The 25,489-nt window shown below is 37.2% G+C and overlaps 1 protein-coding gene across 4 annotated transcripts in view; it reads right to left on the reverse strand.

The window, feature by feature from the left end:
• Nucleotides 1–297: 297 nt before the first annotated feature.
• The window catches only part of CNTN5 (contactin 5), a 678,106-nt gene continuing 652,914 nt past the window's right edge, over nt 298–25,489 (reverse strand). For all 4 annotated transcript variants that reach the window (XM_055802997.1, XM_055802998.1, XM_055802996.1 and 1 more), the window contains 5 exons: nt 15,478–15,587; nt 6,957–7,143; nt 6,393–6,505; nt 4,831–4,999; nt 298–3,198 (listed from right to left, as the gene is read on the reverse strand). In XM_055802997.1, the coding sequence (XP_055658972.1) occupies nt 3,095–3,198; nt 4,831–4,999; nt 6,393–6,505; nt 6,957–7,143; nt 15,478–15,587 (683 nt within the window). In that variant the 3' untranslated portion in view covers nt 298–3,094. The remainder of the gene's footprint in view (nt 3,199–4,830; nt 5,000–6,392; nt 6,506–6,956; nt 7,144–15,477; nt 15,588–25,489) is intronic.

The following is a 25,489-nucleotide window of genomic DNA, read 5'->3' on the forward strand; positions in this document are numbered from 1 at the left end:
TTATTTTGCAATTTTTGTTGGGTATAGTTTCATGTTGAGAGTTCCAGCCTTCTTGCACTTTTCAGTTATTGAATTATAAAAGTAATATCTATCCAGGGAAATCAACACACATATGAAATTAGAGTGATGTCAAAAATTACTTGATTTTAATGGCTGCATTACCCACACTTACTATTGCAGATTCCTCATTTTCTTCTTGAAAGTCCTGTAATTGAAAGAATGTTGCTGCTGGAATTGAAAAAAATTGTGCCACCCTGTCCTCTATGAATATAATTCAGGAGATGACAGGAGATGAGATAAAAGTCAATAAAAAGAGAATTGTTTATTAAAAAGATCTAATGTTACAAGAACAGTACACAGGAACTATTATATTACTGTGTCTTCCACATTGTATATATCATTATATATAGCATATATACAGATTGTATACAATATATCTAACATTTTGATATGGGCCAAGACAGTATCCTTTTTTTTTGCTCTACAAACAAAATTTCTTTCTAATTATTTTTTCCAAACAGATCTTGTGTCATTATACAAAAATACAGTCTCCTTAGTGATGCTAGACTGCACTATTACAATCTTTTACATGAAAAAGGAAAGAGCTTTCCTTTGCAACTAAAAACTAATATGTCGTGATGAGGAAACGTCTTCTACAAAGCAACAAATAGGTAATACATAGGTACTTAAACATTTAAAACATGTTTATTAATATATTTAAGATGCAGAATACATATTCTGTTTATGCTGAATATAAAACATACCCTTTTTGTCCCTGCAATACGACTACATTACCTGATGGTATGTTCAGTATTTCTGTTTGTATCTTTATATTAGAGATTGAGATATACCTTGATGCAGCTCTGCCTCCTTACCAAAATTCCATTCTTCTTATAAAGCATAGCCATTTATTGATTCAGAAAGTTGTTTAACAAAAATGCCACCAGCAGTGACTGTAACCTTTTTGAATACTCTGAAAGGAACTGCATTGACAAACAACTGTATAAAAAGTAGAGGAAATTATGCCTAAATAATTTATAAAGTAGCCATTTTGCTTTTTGGTTCATCACTTTATTCTTGTTTATTTAACCTTTCAAAAAAACGATGGCTTGCTAATGCAATTTCTCTGCAAGTAGCAATGCTGCTGTTTTACAAACAACAGCAGGTAGTTATTTTCTGTGAGTCTGCTTTATCAGCAAAGTATATTCCACCTTCCTTTCTTTGATCTCAATGGCTTTTCCAGAAGCAGAGATATAGAAGGTCTCCTGCCTACACCTACACTCTATGCTTGGCTAGCTATCTGCCTTTGTTTTCCTAGCAACATGGTGACTAAGTAAATTTAAAACTTATTTTTTAAAAATTATTTAAAATACTAGTGGGTAATAAAGATTTGAGTTGAACCATGTCTGGAAAATTTTACTGATAAAACAATCAAGAGAAATAAAAAAAATTAATCATCAGTCAGCTTTTACTAACCAAGCATTTGATCTGTGTTGTGCTTTCTTGGCTACTATTTTAAAGCTGCTAAGAAAGAGCACAGTTAGAGTGTACTAGCTAAAAGCCAAGTATTGTTTTGCTAGTGACAGGGCAAATAATAGCATTTTAGACCCAGAACCCATCAAACAAAATAGATTTGCATAACGCTTTTATATGGATGGACAGCTAGAACTATGGTATTAGGACTTTCCTGTTAAATTCTTTTGACTTGATTTTTCCCAGGCAAGGCATGGTAGTAAAACATTCTCCCTCATAACACCGTGCACATCATAATTGTACAAACATGCACACCATATACCCTGGGGATCATTTTGATTCAGGTACCAATATGTGGAAAGGCCTTCAAATGTAAAAAAATTGTCCAAAATGTCTATTGAGTGAAAAATTGGTACACCAAAAAGTGGGATTAAAACTGATAGCACAGTCTCTACAAGAATAATTTCTAGTGAGTTATAGAAATAGAGCCAATTAGCAAAATAACTGAAATGATACTCAGTAGCACGTATCCAAGTATTTTTTTTTCAGACACAGCATTCTCCAAAATATATCTACTGGAGTCTATATATGTGAATGATTACATTCCAAGAAATGTTAATGTTGTCTCCATAATATGCTTTCATATATACTTCAACTTGATTGCCAAATATATAAAGCACAGGATGTTACTAAAAAATGGACACAGAGGAAAAAACGTTACAACTGAGAAGTGGTTGGAAAAAGTAGCTTTATCTCCTTGCATTGCTTTTATTTGTCCACTTAGCACCCTAATGTATATCATGTTTAAATGACCAGTGGAGTTTTCTTTGTCATATGCATAAGGATTTGATTTTTTTATTTGCTATTGAAAATAAATATTTTATTCATTTCACTTTAAATCATGTGGTATTTGATAAAAAGCAAACTTGTTTCCTTTTAGGTTTGTGTTTAACCATTTTCTGTTTACCTTGCAATAAAATAAATTACTTTTCTGCTCCATTTTGCCACTTTCTGAGTGTGCTGTCTAGTACTGTATTGACAATTCTTTTTGCTGATGAAATACATATTCATACATTTTCAGAAGAAAGTCTCTGTACTTTTGCAGTGGGCTGTGTATCTAAACCATATTTTTCTCTCATCAGTAGGAACAGCCAGCCATAGGGATGCAAGAACAGTATCTGACAATGCTGTATCAAACTCTGCTCTACATTTAAAAAAAGATTTTTTCCCAAAGCAAACAGATGTACTGTACTAGACACCACTGTTAAAAACACCTAATGATACATGACTGGGGTCACCAAAATCAAACATATTTAAAAAGGAAAGTACGTTTCATTTGACAGAAATTACCTTTGTTTACAAAAGTTTATTACATACAATCTGCATATTTTTGGCCCAAGAAGTGTCCCCTCCCCAGAAGACTCTTACAAATAAAGAAGAGAAAAAAACCTGATGAATTTTTGACCGTGTCTCCAACACTCCTCTAAGTGCACCACAGGCATTTCTATGGGTCTTTAAGCATTAGCTTGGGTTTCCAGTTTCTCCACGGACATAAAACTCAATCCCTTGGTGTCATCAAGTTAAAGCAAACAAATAACAAGAACAACAAAGTCTGCAGTCTTCACCACGAGGCTGAAGGAACCATCAGTGCCAAAAGCAATGTTACAGAGGATGAGGAAGTAGACAACACATGTAAGGTGGATTGAGCACTTGTTACTTTTCCTCCTGAAATGAGAAGGAAAGTAATTAAGGAGCAAGTGACACAAACAGTCTTAGTATATTTAGGTACTAGATTTTGCCCCAAACTTGTATTCTGTTACACTCAGCAAAACCTAACTTAGGCAATGGTTTACCATGCGATTGCAATCACGGTATAGACTCCTAGGCAGACATAAGGAAATCAGGGATTTTATGATGATATCTACAGCGACTTGTATGCTGAATCCTCATATTCAGTCTGCAAATGAGTGGGAAATAAAAAAAAATAGTTGTGGTTTTACGCCTTAATCCCTCAGAATAATTAGGCTGCAGAAGATGCCCTGAGTCACAATCACAAATCTTCTTCCTGGAACAAGGAAGGAAAGCTAGCCCTTGATCTTGATTGTCCAGAGCGAAAAGTGGGCTTTTGCCCAGTAGCCCAGCAGTCCTTTAAGAAGCCAGGCTAAGGGGAAATGTGCTATGGGCTGGCGGTGGCAACAGATTACAGTATGGGAAGGGAACCAGACTGGGTTTCTTTGGACAGTTGTCCTAAGTGGAACTGGTCTGTTGTGCAAAGTCTAATAAGAAAACTATCAGGTCATTGAAGGAATTAAAGATTTTGTGGGCTGGAGTTATAGTTCAAAAAATACATAAAACAAATATTCTGTGGAGTTGGTGTCTTCTGCATTCTGATAATAACACTGTAGTCTGTGACTAGACTGGAGTTGAAATTTTTTGTCTAGATCCAAGTTTCAAGCTCATGCCTTTTGGATATTACTTCTTAAGGACTAGAAAACAGTGTTTAGTAAAATTTTAGTTTGTTGTCAGAAAGTCAGAATTAAAATGCTTTGTTGAGTTTAGGCAAAAGGCAATGTTATTTTCTGGTTGTTCTTGCCACTAATGCTTCCATCCCCTTCTTACCTGTGTAATATTGATACTTTAGATTCTTTCAACATACTGCAGTAACTGAGGAAATAGAAGCTAGACATCATAATTTACTTCATGAAAATATATTAATACTGTAATATGTTAATAATCTGATAAAGTAGTATCTACCTAAGGGAGTCAATGTAACCTACAGAGAAATTCAGCTTATTTTAAAGCAGGCACATACATGGAGTTCAGCTGCCTAAATGCATGCCATTTCAGCTGTGTTAGTACATCTCTGGCTGGTGGTCCACAATTATGTTCCGCATCACATCTGCCGGCTTTGTGCAAATGTTTGGGATACCTTAGGACATCTCAGATGTCCCTTTGTGCCTATGTCTGAATATTCAAATTCAGAAGATCAGCTGAATTGCTCTCTAGGCTCCACTGTTCAGTCTGTATGGATTATATCTCAGCTGACCATAATGTTATTTGAAACACCTAGTGCACATGTAGACGTCTGCAGCTCAATTAGATTTCCAGGTGTTATCCTAGAAAAGGAGAGGTTTCCTGTAAATCCTCTGCTTTGTTCATCAGCCCCACATGGGTGCCTCAGATACACTTGAGCATCTCAAATGGCACTAGAATCCTTTGTTTCAGCATAGAACTGAAGACTCTGATTAATGATTTTATCTAATAGCTCGAGAACTTTTTTTCAGGTAGAGAATAATAGGATTATTGTAATGAGCATTGCTGTAATTACCACTTTTTCAAATATAAATGAAACCTTACCTGAAAAAGATGGAACTCTGATCTGGGGGCTTGCAGTTCCATCCCCTCCTTCACTGACTGCACAGACCTCAATGATGTAGACACCAACATCAGGAAGAAGTACCACCGCAGAGGTTTTCTGTGTTTCTATAACTTGACTGTTGCTCTGGCCTTCTTGCCTAAATAATACCTATGGTCAATAAAGTAGACTGTGGTCATAGTGGTCATTCAAGTTATGTATCAGACATTTTGTGTAGTTAATTCAGTCACTGCCATGTCAACTGTTTCATGCTTTCATTAAGGATTTCTTGACATTACATTTGAACAGCCATCTGCTTTTACTGTCCCCTCCCCTGAATCACTTTAAAACATTAATAGCAAAGTATATTAGCAATTAATGAACGTGAAAGGACATTGATTATGATCCAAAGCTTAGTTATAGCATTTGCCCTCTGCAGCATTTGGTGTTACACATTTTTTCTCAAATATTTCTTCAAAATGTATTTTGGATTCCATCTGATCCAAATTTTTATCACCGAATTTATCATGTAGATATTCCATTTTTGGTTCAAGAACTGACTCCAAATGTAAATAAAATGCCCTAAATAATGTCCTTACTGTGTTTAAATTAGCTGGCTAAGTCAGCTGAGAATACCTCACATCTGTCCCTGCATCTACTGTGAAGCTGAATACAAGCTTATGGCATGTGGGAGGAAAGCAAGTGAGCACATAGCTGTCTTTTGGGTACTTCTGCATAAGAGTTTCTGTTCCCAGACAAAATTGAAAAGGTTAGAGAGGAGTAAAAAACCAAAGTACACACTCAACATTTTCAGAATCTCAACTGTTCTGATAAAGGTTAGTCCAGTTTCTGATTTATTTGAACCATTTTACACTTTCTTGGTGGTATTCCCTGATGTATCAGAGGGAGTATCAGGTTGTAGTCCATAGAAATGATTGTATATATCCTTCAAAAAATCCCTCCCCCCATTTAAAAATGTTGAAATCATTCTGCTTTGAAGTAAAAGATTGCAGTGAATTCCACTGCTTTTTAATGCTTGTTATTTAAGAGTTAATCTGGATTTTACTCTTTAAAACTTCAAAACTTCAAATGCCAGATGTTACCATCACTGATTGTTGAACATCATCAACATGATCACAAAACAAACCAGAGTACTTGTGTTTCTGGTCAATAAAAATATTAATTTTAATGCCATTTTAAGATGCCTTATTCTTCTGCATTTCTTTAAATCCTACTGCAAACAGAATTAAATTGAAGTGTTACTAGGAATTTCAGTGCAGGCTGTCTTACTAATAGCCACTTTTGAGTCAGATATGATGAACTGATCCCCTCATACAAAGCTTAACCAGCTTATAATCAGTTGAAAATCACAACACAGAAAATGTTGGGATATTTTACTCTCTTCGATTTCATTTATTGCTTTTCATGGTGAAAACTGGTTGCAGACAGACTGTATAGCATACTTCACTTACAAAGAAAAACAAGAAAGGGAAAAAAAGCCAACAAGGAAAAGGAGTAGCTGTTTGGAAGAGAGTAAGGTGAGCAAGGAAGAGGAAGCACTGACCTTGTATCCCATTACATCAGATTCATTAGCTAGAGGTCTGACTGGCTCCCACCCAAGAGAGACGTGAGAGCCATCCTGTATCCACATAATATTGCTTGGTGCTTGGCTGGGAGCTAAGAACAAAAAATAACATGTGCATAAATATGTTTTATAAGTAGTTTCTTTAAAATAATATATATTTCAATCTTTTGTTACATTTACAACTGGTTGTGTTAGCAGGCTCCCAGCTTTACTGGAATTTTGCAAGTTTGTTTTTATTCCCCCACCAGAATTGTCATTTAATAGATTGCAGCATGTTTACTCAGCCCACCCCATAAGCTCCATAGAGCTTATGAACTTGAAGTCTTTTCTTTCCCTTGTTAAAAAAGCCTTGTTTTCTAGGAAGATTACCTTTCTCATGAATGCAAAGTCATATGAATTCATGTCCGAATATCAAAGCAAAGCCATGAATCAAAACTATACATTATTCCTGATTATTATATACTCTTATTAAATGAAAGTCCAAGAGGGGCAGAGGTTGTTCCCTGACTTCTCCCTTTGGGCAAAGGTAGTGAGATCACTTACGGGACTTCTTGGTTGCTGCATGCACAGCAGCGCTAGGTGGTCCGTACCCTGCAGTGTTGTACGCCCTCACCGTTAGGTGATATAATGTGTTTCCCTCTAATCCTGTCAGGAGAATGGATGACTCATTTCCCTCAGTTTTAACTTTTTCTGCTGCTTCCTCCTGTTCCATGTCCTTCCAGTAACCAACCTGCCAACAAGCAACCAAATGAAAGATTAATATAAGCATCTGCTAAGCTCATGATTCCAGATGCTCATACTTGCTATCCTGTGGAGTGTCTTTTTGCAGTTTCTGCCTTTTGTCTGATCATCAGGCTCTTTTAAACACGTGGATTTGCAGCCTAAGCTCAGAGCCAAGCAACGCTCACTCCTTCAAAATGGTGAGAGTCAGAATAGCATGGTATTACCTGAAACGCATTGAATTACTGTGGACTGTCACAAGGAGATGTAACTTCAAGATGGAAGAGCAGAGGATGAACATTCACAGGGAGTCAAAAGTATTTCAGAGAATTCAAGGAGAGCTCATCCTCTGACATATCACCAGAATATCTACCTTCACCCTGGAAAGCTCTGACCACATCAGTCAAGAAGTGCTGTGAGCAATATTTCCCTCCTGGTTCTGTGCAACTTAGAGCCATGAGATTTCTTATAAGTGTAATGAATAGGAAATGACAGAACACCAAAGAAAATCTTTCATTCACCATAAAAATTCTTATCTGAAAAAAAAAAAAAAAAAAGGAAGTGGGTTCATTTTTAGTTCTTGGATATAAACAGGTCTCTGGTAATTGCAATTTTGATAGTATGTTTGACTCTTCCTTTTCAGACATAAACCCCATAAATTATCTTTGGTGGTTCTTAATTTGTGTTTCTGGTATGTGCACTGAGTTTATCATCATCTCAGAGAGGTTATAGAGCTGAGCTTGGAAGTTGACTAGTCTCTTTCCACAGGTATCAAGTATTTGCAGGGCATAACTGGAAAAATGCAGTACTGTCTTTTTAATGTATCTAGGTGACCTACACAAGTAAAGTGATTCTTATGGGGCCCTATTTTCCCTAACAGGAGATGTCACTGATGTGCCATTCAAAGACCTATATTCAACTTACCGTTATTTCTGCTGAGATCTACTTGCATTTATTCCACATTTTGACCTTTTCTGTGAAGCTGGTTATTTCATAATAAGTTATTCACATTATATCTAGATAACTTTTCCTCTGAGAGAAAGGTCATGGACAATACCGCACTACTGTGAATGTACCCCAGAAAATGGTGAACCAAAAAACCCCAAGTAGTTCGTAGGAAAATAAGACCAATGAGTACAATGCTGACCTTTTATAATTGCACTAGGACTGCCATATTAAAAAAAAAAAAAAAAAAAAAAAAAAAGTCTAGAAAGACCTGGCTGCAAAAATACACATTTAAGGTCATATCTTCACTTGAGTAAAGTGGCTCTGTTAACTTTGATCTAGGGTGTATCAGTTTGTGCTGACTCAAAGTCTGCTTTTTCAATTGTAAAATTAATCTAAGTATCTTTTTTGTGTGCTTGTGTTATCTCATGTTAAAACGCTGTTGCTTTAATTCTTAGGTTAATTACAGCTTAGACAGCAAATCTAGCCGTAGTCACCACTTGCTGAAATGTGTGATTCACTGAGGTATTTTGCTAGCTGAATTCTTGACCAGCCCTATTGATATGTAAAATAACACCTAGTCACATCTTTCTTGGAAAGAAAAAAAGAATAAACAACCAATTGTTCACACAGTAGGACTGAACCTCCAATGTTTATTATCTCTTGGGTAGTCAGATTCCTTTCATTTTACTTTGACTGCATCTTTACAAACGTGACACTGACACTACAGTGGTGAGAGCCACATGGCATTAGGCACTGTACAAACAGGCAGTGAGCAAACATATATGTCCTGGAGTTAAGTTAGTGAAGCTCTCTGAGTATCCAAGAGGCAAATGGTCAGAAAGAAAAAGTGACTTGCCCAAGGTTACACAGGTGGAGAGTAGCAAGGATGGAAAAGCAACTGAAGAAGTGAAATCCTGGTTCTAGAAAGCCAGGAGCAAAATCGTAAGTAGCTGAATAGGCCTTGTTATTTATTCACAGGGCACACCACATCTCCTGTGAATGCAATGTGCAAGACAGTAGACAGCCTGCCAGCTTTTGCACTGAAGCTTTCTTTTTTAGTATAAAGAATTTATGAAAACCTGATTTTCCAAAGACTGGTATTAGAACTACATAGGTATCAACTTTGTGAGTGTGGAGGAAAGCTAGGAGCATAGCTCATCCATTTTGATACTTTTTGTATGTTTGGAAATGGTTTCCACCACTGCTTATAAGGCATTATCACATTGGATGCTAATTATATTTTGCACGTGTGAAGTCTGCAAAAATAACTGTAGCATATTCCTTACCAGTTCTGCTGCACTGTTCCCCTTTGGCAAAGGAGTATTCTTGGGGGGATGGATATACTGTATCACTTGGGGGGATGGATATACTGTATCAAGCACCAAAAGCATGAAACACAGTTGGGCAATGCTTCTATCTCAGTTTCTTCTGTACTTCAAAGCCCTTAAGTGTTTGGTTCCCACTTTTACAATTCCCCTTAAAGTTTTGCCAGGTGAGTTTGGACCCTGATCTCAAAACATGCTTTTTTCTTTCTTTTGCAATGCATGCATCCATTTGTTGATGGCCAAATGAACAAAAGGAAAAAGTGGTTATAAAAAAAAAAGAACTAATGATTGTTGACTGAGGTCAATGCTGGGGGAACTTACATCAGTTTGAAACAGAATCAAGATACTGCTGGCTTTTAAAAGTGGTGGATGTAATTCTTAAAAGAGAAGTTTTGTTTATTTACATTTCCGTGTATTTGTTGTTTTTTGTTTTTTTTTTTTAAATCTTGCTATTTTCTATAACCTTAATTTATACTGCTCAGAAGGGATTTACCACACTTAGAATAGATTTTCATTAATGATAACTTTGAATATTGATACACCATGAAGCATAAATCACAAGAGTAGCCCATATTTGAAAAATGAAATAAAAAGGGGGGAAAAACATTTGCTCTGTTTAATGCATTATTGTTTGTTAGGCTTTAAATGTTTGCTGGTCTTCCTGCTGGTTTTCATTTAGCCAAAGCATAACAAGCTTTGATATCTGATTCCCAGAAACCTATGTCTTTTTGCTGGAGAGAAAGCAATAATGATATTTAGACAACTGAATAGAGGAGATGCAGGAACATGTAACCTGCTTTGTCCTGATTGTGGGTTAAGCAATCGTCAAAAGTAAATCATCACGTTAAAGATTTGTTAAAGATTCTACCTCTAATACTTAACAGACCACTTCCTTGAAGTTTTAGGCTAAAAAATATCTTAAATAATATTAGTCTTTTTCCCAAATTGGTTTCTAGGGTGTGCATACTTTGGTATAAATTAATCTGATCTAATTGCAGGCTGCCTTCTCCAAATTCAGTAGTCAGAGTTATTGTCCACATACTCTTTCTGTTGGCCATGAAGAGCTAAAGCTACAAATCAGGCATATCAAGCAAGAGCCTAAATTAGGTAGGATGAATTAAAGTGGGTGAAACACACAAATTTTCCTGGGCTTTCTGATGATTTACCAACATTAAGAGCACCTATGTAGCTGAAAATGAACTCAAAGAGATCTCAAAGTTCAGAAATTGTTAGGGGACGAAGAGCAGTGAGCTGAAGGAACTGCTGCTAGCCCTGAAAAAAAACCATACCATGGTTCAGAATTCATAACAACTATTTTAATTATCATTATCAGAAAATCTATCAGTGCCTTGAACTGGCATATGGAATTCATGCAAATGTTAGTGCAACAGTAGAACTAAGCAATTAAGACAGGAGAAGAGGTGCTTTTTGTATCATCTCAAGACATTTGTGTGACTGTCTCTCAGAACAAGATGAGGCACTCCTGCAAAAAGGTCGAACAGCCTCAGTTCCTTCCCTCACACCAAAACAGATGTTGACTGAAAAGAAGAAAGAAAACACTGTTCAGTACTCCTAGGTTCTGGGGTCGTCTCTGGAGTAGCTTGCATCCTCCACCTCTTTCCTCAGGTACTTTCTTCTCCCACAGTCCTGTGCACACATGGGATGAAAACTGATATTGTACCTCATCTTGAGGACTACCAAATATCTAGCAAAAATTTCTTATGAAAAATCAATAATTATCTAGGTTTCTCACTTCAGGTAGTAGAAAGTTAATAATCTTGTAACAAACTGTTCATGATACAGGCATTGCAAAGGTTACAGCTCTCTTGCGGCCCCCGTGAGACATCTAGGGTGTGATCCTGATCCATACCTTAAGGAATTGAAGAGCAGTAGCACTGCTCTGCTGCAAAATCCTGCTTATAGTTTTCAGGATTTTAGAGGGGTTTGAGTCAATATATGAGTAACTTCATAAGCAAAATTGGCTCATATATCAAACTATCCAATGGCTGGCTCATTTTGTGTTTGGAAAAATTCATTCCTTCCAAAAGTAAGGTCTGGTGCAGTGATATTCAGGCTGGTGAAACACCAGTTCCTTTTTTATGTCCTGCTTTACCAGACTTTGGTCAAAACATCTATATGCTCTTTCTAAATTATGTCAAGGTATAATTCACTGAATTAAAAAAAAAATACAGTACCTATAGAAGTGATTTTCTGTTCCACTGCAAAAATAAAGTACATCTAAGAAAAAGAAAAAACTTGAATATTTATCTTTGAAAAGACAGAATATAATATAAACAAGTTACTATGTGAAGTAATTGTCTCTGAAAATCGCAGTCAAGTTTTTCTATTTTTTATACTTTTTTTCTGCAAGTTGATCTTTTGATTATGTTAATCAAGCTCCTATCTCTTGGGCAAATTCCAACGAAAAAGACATGAGCTTTGTGGTCTATACTTAGCTATTAGCCTTGGTTTTCTGGGAAAGAAAAAAAGAAAACAGAAATATCTTTTCTCCTAGCCAGTAATTCTTTCTTTTTCTCTTCCCTACCAGTACTGAGTGACAAAGAAAATATTGCCTAGGGCTGAAATAGATTTTATAACCTTCAGGTTATGGATTCTAAACAATAAGTATGAACTGCACACTGTATTTTTCTACCATTCTGCAAAGTTTTCAAGCTACTTTAACAGTGTATAGCTGGCATATGTTTAGTAAGGTCGGGCGGACAGCTGACAAACCTGTACTGAAGTCAGGAATAATATGTGCTTTGGAAGATGCAAATGACTACAGCAAACCCTGCATAAAACTCATGTGACATAACAGTTAACACTGCCTTTCAGCGATGACAGTGTGAAATTGGACAAGTTACTTTGCCTTTCATTACTCCTTAGTACAAAGTACAGACAGGGCTGGAGTGAATATGGGTCACTGCGAACTTGTCCATATGTAGTAGATGTTCTGTCATTTGTGTCGATTACAGCCCAAACATTCAAATGCTATAAAAATAGCTCCCCCCCCCCCCAACCTTTATAATGGTGTTGATAAAAGGCCAGGAAATGTGAAGACCATATAGGTGGTTGTCACCGCTGTGGTGACTGCAGGCAGAATACAAATTGAGACATGAAAACAGAGTGGCTAGTCAGATTATTTTACATTCAGTTTGAATTGAAGGAAACATTTTACTTATGGACCACAATCATTCTACATTAGGAAGTAATTGTTTAAAAGAGAGAGAGAAAAAAAAAAGATGAATCATTCTTCTTTTTATCACAGTCACTGGATTTCTTTACATTAGCTATTTGCTATTTGTAGATGAAGGTAGTACTGTGGGTTATGTTCTGCACTTTACTAAATATGATAAAACTTTCTGAATCAATTTTAAAATTAAAACAGTTTTCACAGAAGCTGAAAAAAGTGAGTCATATAGAAAGCATAAAGCTGCTCCATACATTTTTTTTGGGGGTGGGGAGTTTAACCCCAGTGTCTTGCTATCCAGAGTCCTTCTTTTTTTCACTGAGGGGATGCTTTAAAGAGAAAACTGTCAATATGCTAGCAAAATTGGGCTTATAATGTGGGCTTAGTGTTCCTAAGCGAATACTGTAATGCACTGACTCACTATACTGATCCGATAAGTCATTATCTCCTTTTTGATGAAATCCTTCACAAAAATGGAACTGAAAAGATCTAGCAATATTGTCCTTGGATTGTGTTCTGTCCTGCGGAATTATGCAGGAGAGCAGCATTTACTCTTCTGTTTATTGAGTAAGGGCTGCTCTGATCATAATTCTTCTTGGGAATGAGGACAGAAAAGAGCAAACTACTCCCTGAAAGATTCATCTGTCAGAAGGCAGGCAGAGAAATTCTGGCTAAATGAACAAATAGGGAAAAGAGGGGTGGGGGGATGGGGGCAGAAAAAAAGCACCCTTCTCTCCCCGGATAAAAATAGTACCTCAGAAGGCTCCTTTAATTTCCTCATGGGACAAGGAGGAAAGGAGCAGTAAAGTATTTTTATTTTTATATTTCATTTTTTTGTTCTGTCAGCTGCAGTTCCCGGACTTGAAATATTTACTCTGTAATCTTCTCACTAGAATCCTAAAATTAGTGTACAGCACAGTGAGGAGCCAAATTATTAATAAGGTTCAATGTTAATAACCCCTGCTGTATTAATAACAATTACTAAATTCATTCCTAAAACATCCATGAGAGACATAAAGCAGGTGAGTGTTACTGCTGGGGTCAGAGTACGCTGAACTCCAAAGGTCTAAATGCTTTACAAGACATTTTCTCTAATAGTCGGAGCCCGCTGTCCTGTGTGTAACAGCCATCTATCGCTAGGACACATCTGAAGATCTGTAGGGAGTGTTATGTGACAAGCAGGCAAATACAAAATATATTCAAGTTATGAAAGTTTCTAGGGTAATAATTTTTCAATTTTAGACAGAAAATCTATTTTTTATTTTTAAATATGTAAAACAAAGTTAATAGAACATTTTGGGAATCAATGTGATTGGTGGAATAAGGGTAAAACTAGTAGATATAATTTAAAAGACGTCAAGATACGTGAGAGGGAGTAACAAAACTGCCACCTTTCTGAAGAGAAAAAGACAGGGTGCAGTGAGTAAGGCATTTCAGAGGATAAAAGACTGGCCTAGAAATTGAAGACAAAGGCTAGTGGCAGGTGGAACACTTCGATGTGGAGAGGGATAGCATCTGCAAGGTATCATCTCTATCAGATGCAGTTTTGTTCTCTTTATATATAGCAGTTCTAATGGTAAAATTGTTAGGTATCACTTTTGCTGCATGAAGCAAGCCATGTGCAAAGGGGTAAAAACATACTTAACATAAGGAAGGAGTGGGGGTAAGGTACAATGAGAGAGAACTGACAGAGAGTTTCAAGAGTTCAGCATGGAAATGTATATGGGAAAAAGAGACCTGGACAAATGAGAGACCTGAGGGGACATACCATAGTCACAGCCTGTTTTATGAGCATCTAAGCATCAAGAGGCTACAGCAGGCAGGTGAAAAAATGCTAACTGGCTGTGTCTAAGCTGTGGGGTATATGTGCTGACCTGGCCGTGGCTGTCCAGCTTGAGGTTGTGCTGGAGAGTGTGGTGGCTCTGGTGCTGCCCAGAGACCTACGTTTCCTTCACGAGTCCATCAGTCCTCAGGTCTTGTCTGGACATGCTGCCCGGGAGATACTCTGTGCTAGTAAGTCACAAGATGTCTTTAAACATCCATATGATTGGTATCTGCCTCAGATCTACATGTTTACCCTCTTTTCACTGTTACTTGTAGAGTATCAGGAAAGAGTCAGCACCCTCTAAAGGACTAAAGCAGGTCAAATAACCTGCACCCCAAAATCAGCAAATGGAGTCTAGCTGAGCTATTTGATGAGGATTAGCATAGCCTGAACCACAAGGTCAGGACGGTTTGTGGTGACCCCCGAGGATGGTTTTAGTCCTAGATCTGAACTGTTCCTGGAGATGTGGATTATAAACGGGATCCAAAGCTACAACCGGATCCAAAAGTGCAAGAAGGTCAATTGCCAGGGCCAGTTCTCTTTTCCCAGGTCAGGGAGGGCTGCCTCTGAGTAGAGCTTTATTTGAGGACTGTTTGGCTCTTGCTTCCCCTCCTGACATCTGACCTTTTATGATCTGCCCAGCAGATGTCCCCCGGCCACTGCGGGATGACAGCACATGGATGGCAGAGGATCTTTCTTTGCTCTGTGTTGATTGTTCTCAGTAAATAGCAAGTTTGAACTGGTCACTTAGAGCTGGAAACGGTGAATGCCTAATCTTCCCCAGACTGTGAAAGAGGCATGCTGGGTCACTTGCATTTCTTTCAGCTCTTTTTGAAGTGTCAAAGAGATGTTATAAGAACTGGTGTTGAACAGTTTTCAAGCACAAATAAATAAAAGATATTCCGGTGCTATAGCTGCGGCCGTTGTTCCACAGCTAGTCATATGTATGCTAAACCAAGCATAATTTCTGTTGAAGTTTCACTACCACGCATGTTAACAGAATGCAATGCTAGCAAAAGTAACAAGACTTCTCATTATGATATTCTGTGTTCATACCTCAAATCCCTGTGGTCTTCCTAGACTTTCTTTAATATGTTTCCACGCAACAAGAATCTCTGATACAGACAAACTTGTAGCTTTGACATCGATGGGAGCAGCAGTGGGTTCTGTATTAAGAAAAATTGAAACAATAAACCTCCGCTGTAACAGCTTGTATTTATCAAAACCAGTCCATCTGAAACTGTCATTTACTTCCTTTATTCTACCTTAATACCCACAAGAAGGTATGACACTTAGAAGGAACATGAAAAACTCAACAAGATGAAGAGATTATTATTGTTGCATTTCTTTATTTGTGTCATGCTACATCAATATCTCACCGCTGATGATGGGCACAGTAAACTGTGACAGAATCTCGTCTATGACTTTTTTTTAAAAAAAAAACCTGTAATGTTTGTAAATGCCCCCCCTCCACGCACCCTTTCACAGCCCTTGATCAGCCTAACTTCAGCAGCAAATGGAGCATTCATTCTCTTCCTGGGTTTTTAGTGCCATTTTGTCAGCTCAGGATGAGTGATACCTTGCTAGGGTGCTCAGTCAGTCCTGCTCCAGGGTTATGCAGCGTAGAGAAGTGATACTCAGAGCTGTAGTGAAATGTTACATCAAAGAAAATTTTAGGACTGTGTTTTTACTTCCTTGGAGTCTCAGGCTCCAGTGTTTGGGACATGCCATCTTCTCTCTACTGTGAAGTGTTTACTGTTTTAGGTCTGGGATGCACACTAGAAAAGTGTGCATGAAGACCTATGATTCGTCCCTCTGATTACCTGTGTTGTTACCGTTGGCCCTATGTCTGTATTTCTATCTCTTTGCTATTCACAGGACACTCTGCAGTCCTAGCCTCCTGGTAATGTGGAGCAGAGGACCTTCCCTGCCCTCCAACCAGGATGGGCATCCTTCAGGGCTGCTGGGGTATGGCCAGGGTGCACAGTGGAGGCTTAGGGCTGCAGGAAGCCTTACATATCACACCTGCCCAACAGTGCTGCCACAGACATGTTTTGCTTTTCACTTTCATATCATTAAACACTTTACAGAGGTCTAACTGTTTCTGTTGTTGGGAATTTGGGTAAATGTAAATAGAGGTCTGTCACGACAGGCCATTGAGCATACCACTAATTTGTGTCACCAGTGAGTGCATTGGGAGTGAAGAGTGTCCAAAAATTGTCACATATCAAACTGAGATATGAATTAAGGAAATCTTCTGGTTCTTTTGCTTTATTACCTAAATATTACTGAAAATTTGCTTAAGACAAGCTGTGGAGACAAGGCTTGAACGCAGTCAGTGAAGCACACAGCAGCAACATTTCTCTGCCATTCTGATGTAGTTCACTTGCTCAGCAAAAATGTGAATTCAAATTCCCAGCAGTCGCAGAGCATGTGATTTCTTCCTTGGCCTAATGTTCTTCATTACATTTCTAATGTGTTGATTTGCTCTTGAAGGGCAGGCAGAGATCTTGGCTTTTATGTTATAGAGAGGCACATCAAAGAGTTTTTTTTAAAAATGTTTTTTTGGGGGCTCATTCAACAAGGTTAGAGAAAAGGAGTTTCCTTACAAAACAGCCTGAGTTAAAATGACACATTTTTCTTAGTGATCAAACTCCTCAGTAAGCTGCCTAATATCAATCTTGACTCATTAGCTACCCTCCGCTCTCTGATCATATTGGAGGCATTGTTCTGGCACTACTGCCCTAGACTTTTTCTCTGACATGGCTTGTAAGAATTTTTCATCCTTTTTGATGTCAGATTTTTAATGTTTGCAGCTCTTTTTGATCTTCTTTTTTATTTACTTCTAAAGAAAAGAAGCATTTCTGATGTTAGGCAAAATGGTGTTTGCCAACAGTGAGTATTACTAATAAGTATAAAATATGTAGGAAACTTTTCAGGTAACGAAGAATAATAATAATAAAAAATATCTTCAGGAATAAGTGAAATGGTCTTCTGAATACAATACTGAAAGAATTGTGCTATGAAGAAATACATTCCTCATAATATGATTTTCTGTTCAATAGTTACATTCCGCTTTCTATTTTATGTGCTACTAAGATTTGTGTGGCAAAAGCTATTTTCTAGTTTTTGTATTATTGAAGCAATTACCTTGTTGTCAGAAAAGACTGCAGTGGGATAAATAATTTGAGATGTACACAAAATGTTGGTTGGCAGCCTTTACACTTTCTATAAATTTAGAAATCTTTTCCTCTTCATAGCATTCACTAGTGGTGGTTTATGTATTGCTCAGAATAGAAACACAGAATATATTCTGATATTTTTTAAAATTGGTTTCAACAAATGGAATAGAAATAGTTTTGGATTTTTTTTTTATGTGAAGAAAATATATTTCTTACTTATCCAGAAATTATTCACTGCAGTTTCACTGATATTAGACATTGAGAATATAAGTGTTCAGCAAAAGAATGGAAATCATATATTTAGGAATAATGTATATTATGACTATCTGAAAGTTTATGGAGACTAAATAGCATTTTTTATTGATTTGTATAAGATGAGGTTCATATAACTTCTGGTGATATAATACAGTCTGTGGTTCACTCCAATGTCATGCTTTATTCTGTGTGTCTAAAATTAATGATAAGTTTGACAGGTTCATTAGGTTTTTCTATAATGGTCAATGATGTTATAATCATATTCTTTTCTTAATATCTTGGCATTATGCTAAACCTATAGGTGTCTGCCTGAGGTCATACTGCTTGAAAAAAAAAAAAAGTCAACATCTTTAATGATCCATTTAATATTCCCTGATTGAATTAAAGATGCAGCACAGCAAGTTCTCAAAAGGCTGCGTGCAATGTCCATGAAAAAGTGTCTTTCCATGTGCTGCAATCACACTTTAAGAAAATATTCAGTTTGTAGATCTTTGGGATGGCTATAATAAAGCAGGACAAGGAATTATACTGCACTGATCTAATGTTCAGAGAGGGAATCCTGAATTTTGATACTGGCAAGTAAGAGAAAGAAGAGCTAGTTAATAGCCCTTACTGTGTCCTCCCTATTTATGACTATAAACAGATTTGTTTTTCTGAAAGATTTATCCTCAAAATTTCCACATGATCTAGCTTAAAAAACAAATCCAAAGGCCTATTAATGTTTATGTTGTTTCAGCTCTCCTGTGGAACAGAGCCTCTGCCAGGATTCCTCATACAATCAATTAATATCCATTTGCTTCTCATTTTGAATCCAGAAAGGATTTTTGCACACTTCCCTAATCCAAAATCTGAGCTTTCATTTGAAGCTAAGAACCTCAGCCTGGGTAATTGCATTATGCTCCAGGCAGCTCTGCATAGCTGAGACTTTGGGACTTCAGCCGAGACCCATGCATGTCGGAAAAATCCAGAAAAGAGAACTATCAGAAGAGAAATCACAAAGGATCCACACCTCTTGTGTCAGCCTGTAGGTAAGGGAAGTGGTAGCATTTGCTCCCTTGCTGGAAATAGCCACAGGGGCGATCTTCTAAAGGAGGGACCTGCAGCAAACTGTTTCCATTCTCAAGAAATGCCACATGGCATGATGCTCAGCTTCACCTCTCAGCCTGTTTGATGTATGTCCCTGGCTTGGGGACTCTACCATATCTGTGGTGGCATGGCTGTCTGCAGGATAACATTTTCTCTAGAATCCTGTGCTAGAAAGGGAAAAGATGTGTGATTTTCAAAACACCAAAAATGAGATGACGGATTGTTTCCTGGACAGGCCCTCAGACTTCTCACTTTTCCTCAAGTCTTTTCTATTTTCACCTTCTTTCTGACTAGTGTCTTTGCAGACAGCTTTAAAACAGAGAAAAATTAGGAGGGTGAGGAACTGAGCTAGCAGTGAAGCAGCAATCAGCGCTGACCTCTGCCCTGGACCTCTTTTATTTAGTGGTGATACCTTTACTTCTCAGGTAGAACTTCTGAAGCCTACTCCTGTAATGCTGCTCTCCTGTGCAGCTGCTCACAGTACACATCTTGCTGTGGCTCTCCTTTCTCCATGGAATAACCCAGATTTATTACACAGTGGACTGTCACGTGGGAATAAGGAGCAGCCTTGTTCCATGGAGGCTTTACCAACATGTTAGCTACACATGGCTCTCTCACCTTGGCATGTGAGTAGATGTTGGATAAAATGGACTGATAAAACACAAACTTTGTTGGTTTAAAAGTTTGGAGATGTGTTATTATCTTCATGAATATAAATGCTTCATTTCCACCAAGTGATGTGGCAGCCACAGTTATCCTCAGCACGTGAGGAGGGGATGTGCCTATTATTTTGATTGCACATCTGATCTCCCACGGGGGCTAGTGACATTAATCAATAGAATACTTAATAAACTTTTACATGTTAGGGCTGTAATTTCGTGCTTTAAAAAAAATCAGTGGGCACAGCTCTGGCTGAACTTTTACGGGATGTTTCCAGATGGATCAGCTGGCAGAAACAGGAAATAATCCACTGTCGTTTACAGCTAATATGCTGATTTATTAATTTTCATGTTCACCTAAACCCCAAGTAGCTCAGCTTTAGCTATGAAATGAACCACAGGACCTCACTTCATGAATGTGAGATTTTAATTAAAGACATGGGGGCTGTATTTAAAAGTGTGTAATTGCATATTCTTTCCTCTAAAGGAAAAGGAAAGGGCAATATATCTGTTTGTTTAATAAGGGCTTAGAGTGAAAAGCAAGAGGAGATGGGCCTAACTAGAACAATTCTCCACTTTGCAGTCCCTTGTTTAATATCACATCATCCACTAGCTGGCCTGATGCAAAACTTCTTAAAGTTACGAAGAAATAAAATTGCAAAGGCTGTTACATGGCCCTTTGCCTTTCAGATTATGGAGAGCTTTGGCTCTCCATTGGTTCAATGCATTAGTACAAGTCCATACAAAGCAGGAACAAAAACTTTGTGCAGTATCATTGCATCTTGTATGTATTACAGAAGTGCATCAGGGGTCCCTCCAGAGGTTTGAAACAGCAAGACTGAATTTGCAGGCTCTACTTTGTACTGCTCAAGGCTCACTTTTTCATATCTAGACATCTAGACACTGTTTATCAAAATTATAGAACTTTCAATATTTGTGAGGTTAATTCTGTCAGGTGCCTGAAGTAGAAGGTAGATACTGAAATTAAAAAAACCTGATTCTGTATCACCCATGGTGGCAATCATTAAAAAAAACAACAAAGAAACCTTTATAAAAGATCTAATTAATTTTGAAACCTGTTGGCCTCCCTCTTTCTCCCAGATGTTTATTTCTATTTCCTTTTATATCTGCACCTATTTCTATACTGTGTGTATTCTAATTCATATTTATTCTTGTGCTGATAGGCTGTGTCTACACCTGCAAACTGAACAGGGACAGGCAGACAAGGCACCAGCCTGAGCATGGTCATACAGTTATGCATAGCATTAAATCATTAGCAGTATCTGTGGTGAAGTGTTGACTTGGACAATTAGGCTGCCCCAAAATACACCCAGGAATATGCTGGTGCATGGCCAGGGATGGTTCCTAGGAGGTGTATGGATGCAGCCACAGTCTGAAGGGTGACAATGTTCGAGTGTGCAGATGTGATTTTTTTTGGCCAGTTGACTTCAAGGGTAAACAATGGCTGGCTTGTTTTATTTGCTAAAAAACCAAAAACCCCCAAAACCCAAACAACATCCCACCCCCCCCCAAAAAAAAAAAAAAAAAAAAGATGTAGCATCATTGTCCTTTACCTTTACAAGCTCTTTACCATCTCTAATAATTTCCCTGATTTACAGACAGTATCTTATTCAAACTTAGCCTTTTTTTACTGGGACAAAAGAAACAACCTTTTCTAGTTTCTACTGATTTCCTGATGACCATGCTAGTTCTTTGAACCTATACTACTCTCAGTTCTTTGTGGAGCAGGAGCAACCAGAACCGTAGATAAGTTTTTAGCAAAGCTTTGTGGCAGTTTTGCCAGAATGACAGAATGATGCCCTGATAGAAATTAGAGTCTGTCTTGTCTGTAGGTTCTAGCTATTAGGTCCCCATTTTGTAATGGATTGGCTTGTTACTTCTCCTTATATGACTGATATAACACTTGTGTGTCTCCAGTCCTCTAAATTACATTTTTCTTTTGCATTATTCAGATCCTTCTTTGTATTGACAATGTATCCAGAAGTTGTAATAACAGCAATATCATAAGCAGCTCTCCTATTAACATTATGAATATTAGATATATATGATCCTTAAGAAGCTCTATCAGTAGCCTTTCAAGACTTTCCAAGACTGGTGGTAAATGCAGATTTTTTTTCTGCACTTATATACAAATATTTGCATTTTCTTTTTGATAGATTAATCAAAATTTATTTTCACCAACTGTTTTTTGTTTTCAATATTTTGGAATGGAAAAGATCTTGTCCCATGTCCTTGAGGTCTCACCATCCATGGCAGTCATGAATAGAAAACCAGGTTAAATCTCATTTATGGTACATTTGAATAGCAAATTATGCATTGCTTAAATTGGAAAGGGTTGTATTTCTGAGCACTTGACAATACCAGAAGCTTTCACTACAGATGTAAAAATTAGCAGACTTTCACATTCATTTAGGTACCCTATGTCATCTTATTTATTCAAAATAAATTATGACATATTTAATTATTGTTGATCCATTCCTTGATTATCTTTAATACCAACACCTTATTTATTTTACATTTTTTCCTGCTTTATATACTTTCCTATCTTTTTTCACCTTAATTTTTGGCAGTACTTGTATTATTCTTAGCCTTTAAATTATTTTGATTTTATTATGTATGCTTTTAATTTATTCTGAATATCTTTTAGTTAGTACATCTCTAGATCCTCAGAGGTAACATACTTCCTTAGAAATGTACCATTTCTTGCAGTCTAAATTTATTTTACACATTTGGCTCATACACATTCCAAAACACTTTCATTTCTAGTTTCAACTGTTAATTCCAGCTTATTAAATAATTTCCTGCTATTTAATGATGACTTGTTCCACTGTTATTTGTTATGATCAGTTTTTCTATTGTGTCTTAACTATTCATCAAAACAAAACTATAGTACCATTATTTCTTCTCAGTCAGTGCTGGATAAATAATCTGCTAATGATCACAGCTGGAACACAAGGTCATTAGTCATGTTTACTGTCCGAACTACTCTGAACAGCTAAATTGTCTCATAATTTACAGTGTGCTGTAAATTTATCTAAAATTGGTAAGGTGTTTCTCAGCAGCAAAATTAGTCCGGGTAATCAGCAGCTGACCTCTAGTTCTACCCCCGGTTTCATTATTTGCCCTTTTCCAAAATGACACAGAACCCAAGGGTATTATGTTTTATCCAAACTGGTTTTGTATTTCCTGACATGTTATCATATCATCAGTATGTTATGACATCCAACCATTTTTACTTTTATTTTGTCTTTCTTATGTAGCTCATAGTTGGTCTAATCATGCTTGCTACATCAAGCCTACTTGGCCATTTCTTTTATCAGGACAGCCTTTTCCATCTTCTTGCAGTCATACCTGTACACTCTCATATTTCCTTCTCCATTCCTGTATTTCTGATTTTCCCAGTGTTCCTCTTTCAGTGAATTAAAACCACCCATAGAGATTGCACGTGATTTCCCTGATACTGAGGGCTTGTATTAGTAGTCTTGGCATTTGTAACCCCTCAGTATTTAAGTGGAAAGTAGTCATCAAAAAAACCCTCCAAAGAATATATAAATGTTAAAACAAATGGTGGTTAACACTGCTTTTGTTCATTATTTTCAATACGTTGTGGCTTTACAATTTTTATTCTCTATGGATCAAAGTAATCTGTGCCTGCGCTGAAGTTCAGTGCTTTGTTTTGATATGTTCTAGCGTGAGTCTGATACCACTATTTTCCTGGAAGAATGCACAGTCAGAAGATTTGTCCCTGCTCTGTTCATGCTCTTTTTCAGCCTCAGGCCTGCACTTTGCAACCTTTCTTCTGGCAGGCAGCCTAACTTGCTGTGCTCTCCATGTGCTCTGGTGTCTCTTTCTCTTATTAAAGAGTTCCTTTATGAAAGATTCAGGCTGGTCTTTCCCTGGTGCTGGAACATGTCTACTGTGCCCTTCTGTTCTGCCTTCTGGCTGAAAATAATCGTGAATCTTTTTTCTGTCCTGCATCTTCTGTGTATCATCCTCATTCCCTCTTCAGAACCGGTCCCTGACTCTCATCATATCTTTTACTTCACTAAAACATCTGACCTCTCTTTTCTTCTCTCCTTCATGGTTTGCTTTCTTCCCTTCCTAAGGTCTCCAGGAAAGACTCCTTCAAATTTTTCTGCTGCACTAAGCCATCTTTTCCAAAGGGTCACATCTGCTTTTTTTCCTCCTGTGCTATTCAGCTGGTTTTGTACAGTCTTTTTATCTGCTTCTACATTCTGTTCTCTGTTCTTCTACTACATTCATCTGCATCTTTAGCTCTTGGAGTATGCCTTTATCTGTATCCTGGTGATATTTCCCATGAAGTCAAAAGGCCAATGAAGAAGAAATGTCTTAAAATATCTATAACCAGTCAGGCCTTTTCTCCTCTTCAACTTTCGGTTATCACCATCACTGATCCCTCAGTAAACATTGGTATCATTATCTTCCAAATATCTGACTTAGGGAATGAAATAAAAATATTAGCCCCCCTACTTATGAACAAGCACTTGGTGTTTTGCTTGTGTTTTCTGAGATTCTTTACTCAGAAGGTGGTTTTTAAGCCTTTTGCCTCAGTCAGAGACACTTCATGTAATCAGGGAGCAGTCAGTTGTGTTCACAGAGGGGAACATTTTACTCAGAGCCACCTGCCCAGCTGTTTGCCTAGGCACAACTCAGAGTCACCACAAAGGGACTCAGAATGCAGATCAGAGAGTACAGAATATGCAGTCATACTCATGTAGAAAAGAAAGAGATAAATTCCTCGTCCAGAACCTGTCCTATGAAAACTCGTTTTTTTTTCCTGGGTGCTTAGCAGAGGTAACAGGGTTTAGACTTTCTTAGACAAATTTGTTGTCCCAGTAAACAACTGTAGATCCATCTGTAGATGTGAGAAACCTTTTAATATGTAACATAAAGTTTCCTTCACTTTTAATAAATTTATCCTAGACCTTTATTGTAAATGTTTGCAGAGCAGTGAATTGAGTGTGTGATGAAAAGCGATTAAGCTAAGGGTTTACTGGATCACCCCTAGGACCATAATATATTGTACTGTCAATCTTTATTTAATATCTCCTCTTTGATAAAAATCCTTGAGAAAATGTGCCTCCAGTTGTTTAGCTTTTTAAATGTGATAGTCCACAAAAACAGATCTCCCTTTTTTCATAGCAAGCTGAAGTGTCTATTGTCCTCAGTTCCCATATTGCCCAGAACTTAACTGTATTAAACTGTTTTGTTATTCCTTTAAATTTTCAGTATAGCACCTAGGGTTATTCTGGAGAAAAGCTTTTTATAAATTAATTTTTCACTGTATTGTCACAGCATCTCATATTTTTTGCTCAAATGTAAGTCTTATTAGCCCCACGGAATTCCTCTCACCAAAGGAAAGTCTAACGTACAGACACATACAGAGACTGAATTAGCAAAGCTATGATGGGTAGGTACTTTCAGGTAACTGAATTGTAACCAGAAAAGTTGTTTTCTAGAGACAGTCTCTGGGAGCACAGAGAAAAAGTCAATTTTAATAGTTCTGTTAAGGTAATTTGTAAAGTTCATATTTTAAAAGAAATGTTAGAAAAATCAATTTGTATGTAACTGATTATTCCATTTCCAGTCTTGTCCAAATAACAAGCAAAGGACTACTTATAATTCATCATGCAGCTTTTTTTAAAATAGCTTTTGCTATTTAAAAATAAAAAAATCCATCAAGGTTTGACCTCCCTTCCCTTGCAAAACTCTATTTGTATTGAACTTTCTGATTAGAGTATGAAATTGTTAAATAATAAACAAATCACCATCGGTCTCACAGTATCATTTTCCATTGAGGAACAGGGAAGTCAACTGTAAAATTTCTAAGTTGTACTGGACAAT

This window comes from Falco peregrinus, chromosome 4, assembly GCF_023634155.1.
Source record: "Falco peregrinus isolate bFalPer1 chromosome 4, bFalPer1.pri, whole genome shotgun sequence".
NCBI classification, from domain to species: Eukaryota; Metazoa; Chordata; class Aves; order Falconiformes; family Falconidae; genus Falco; species Falco peregrinus.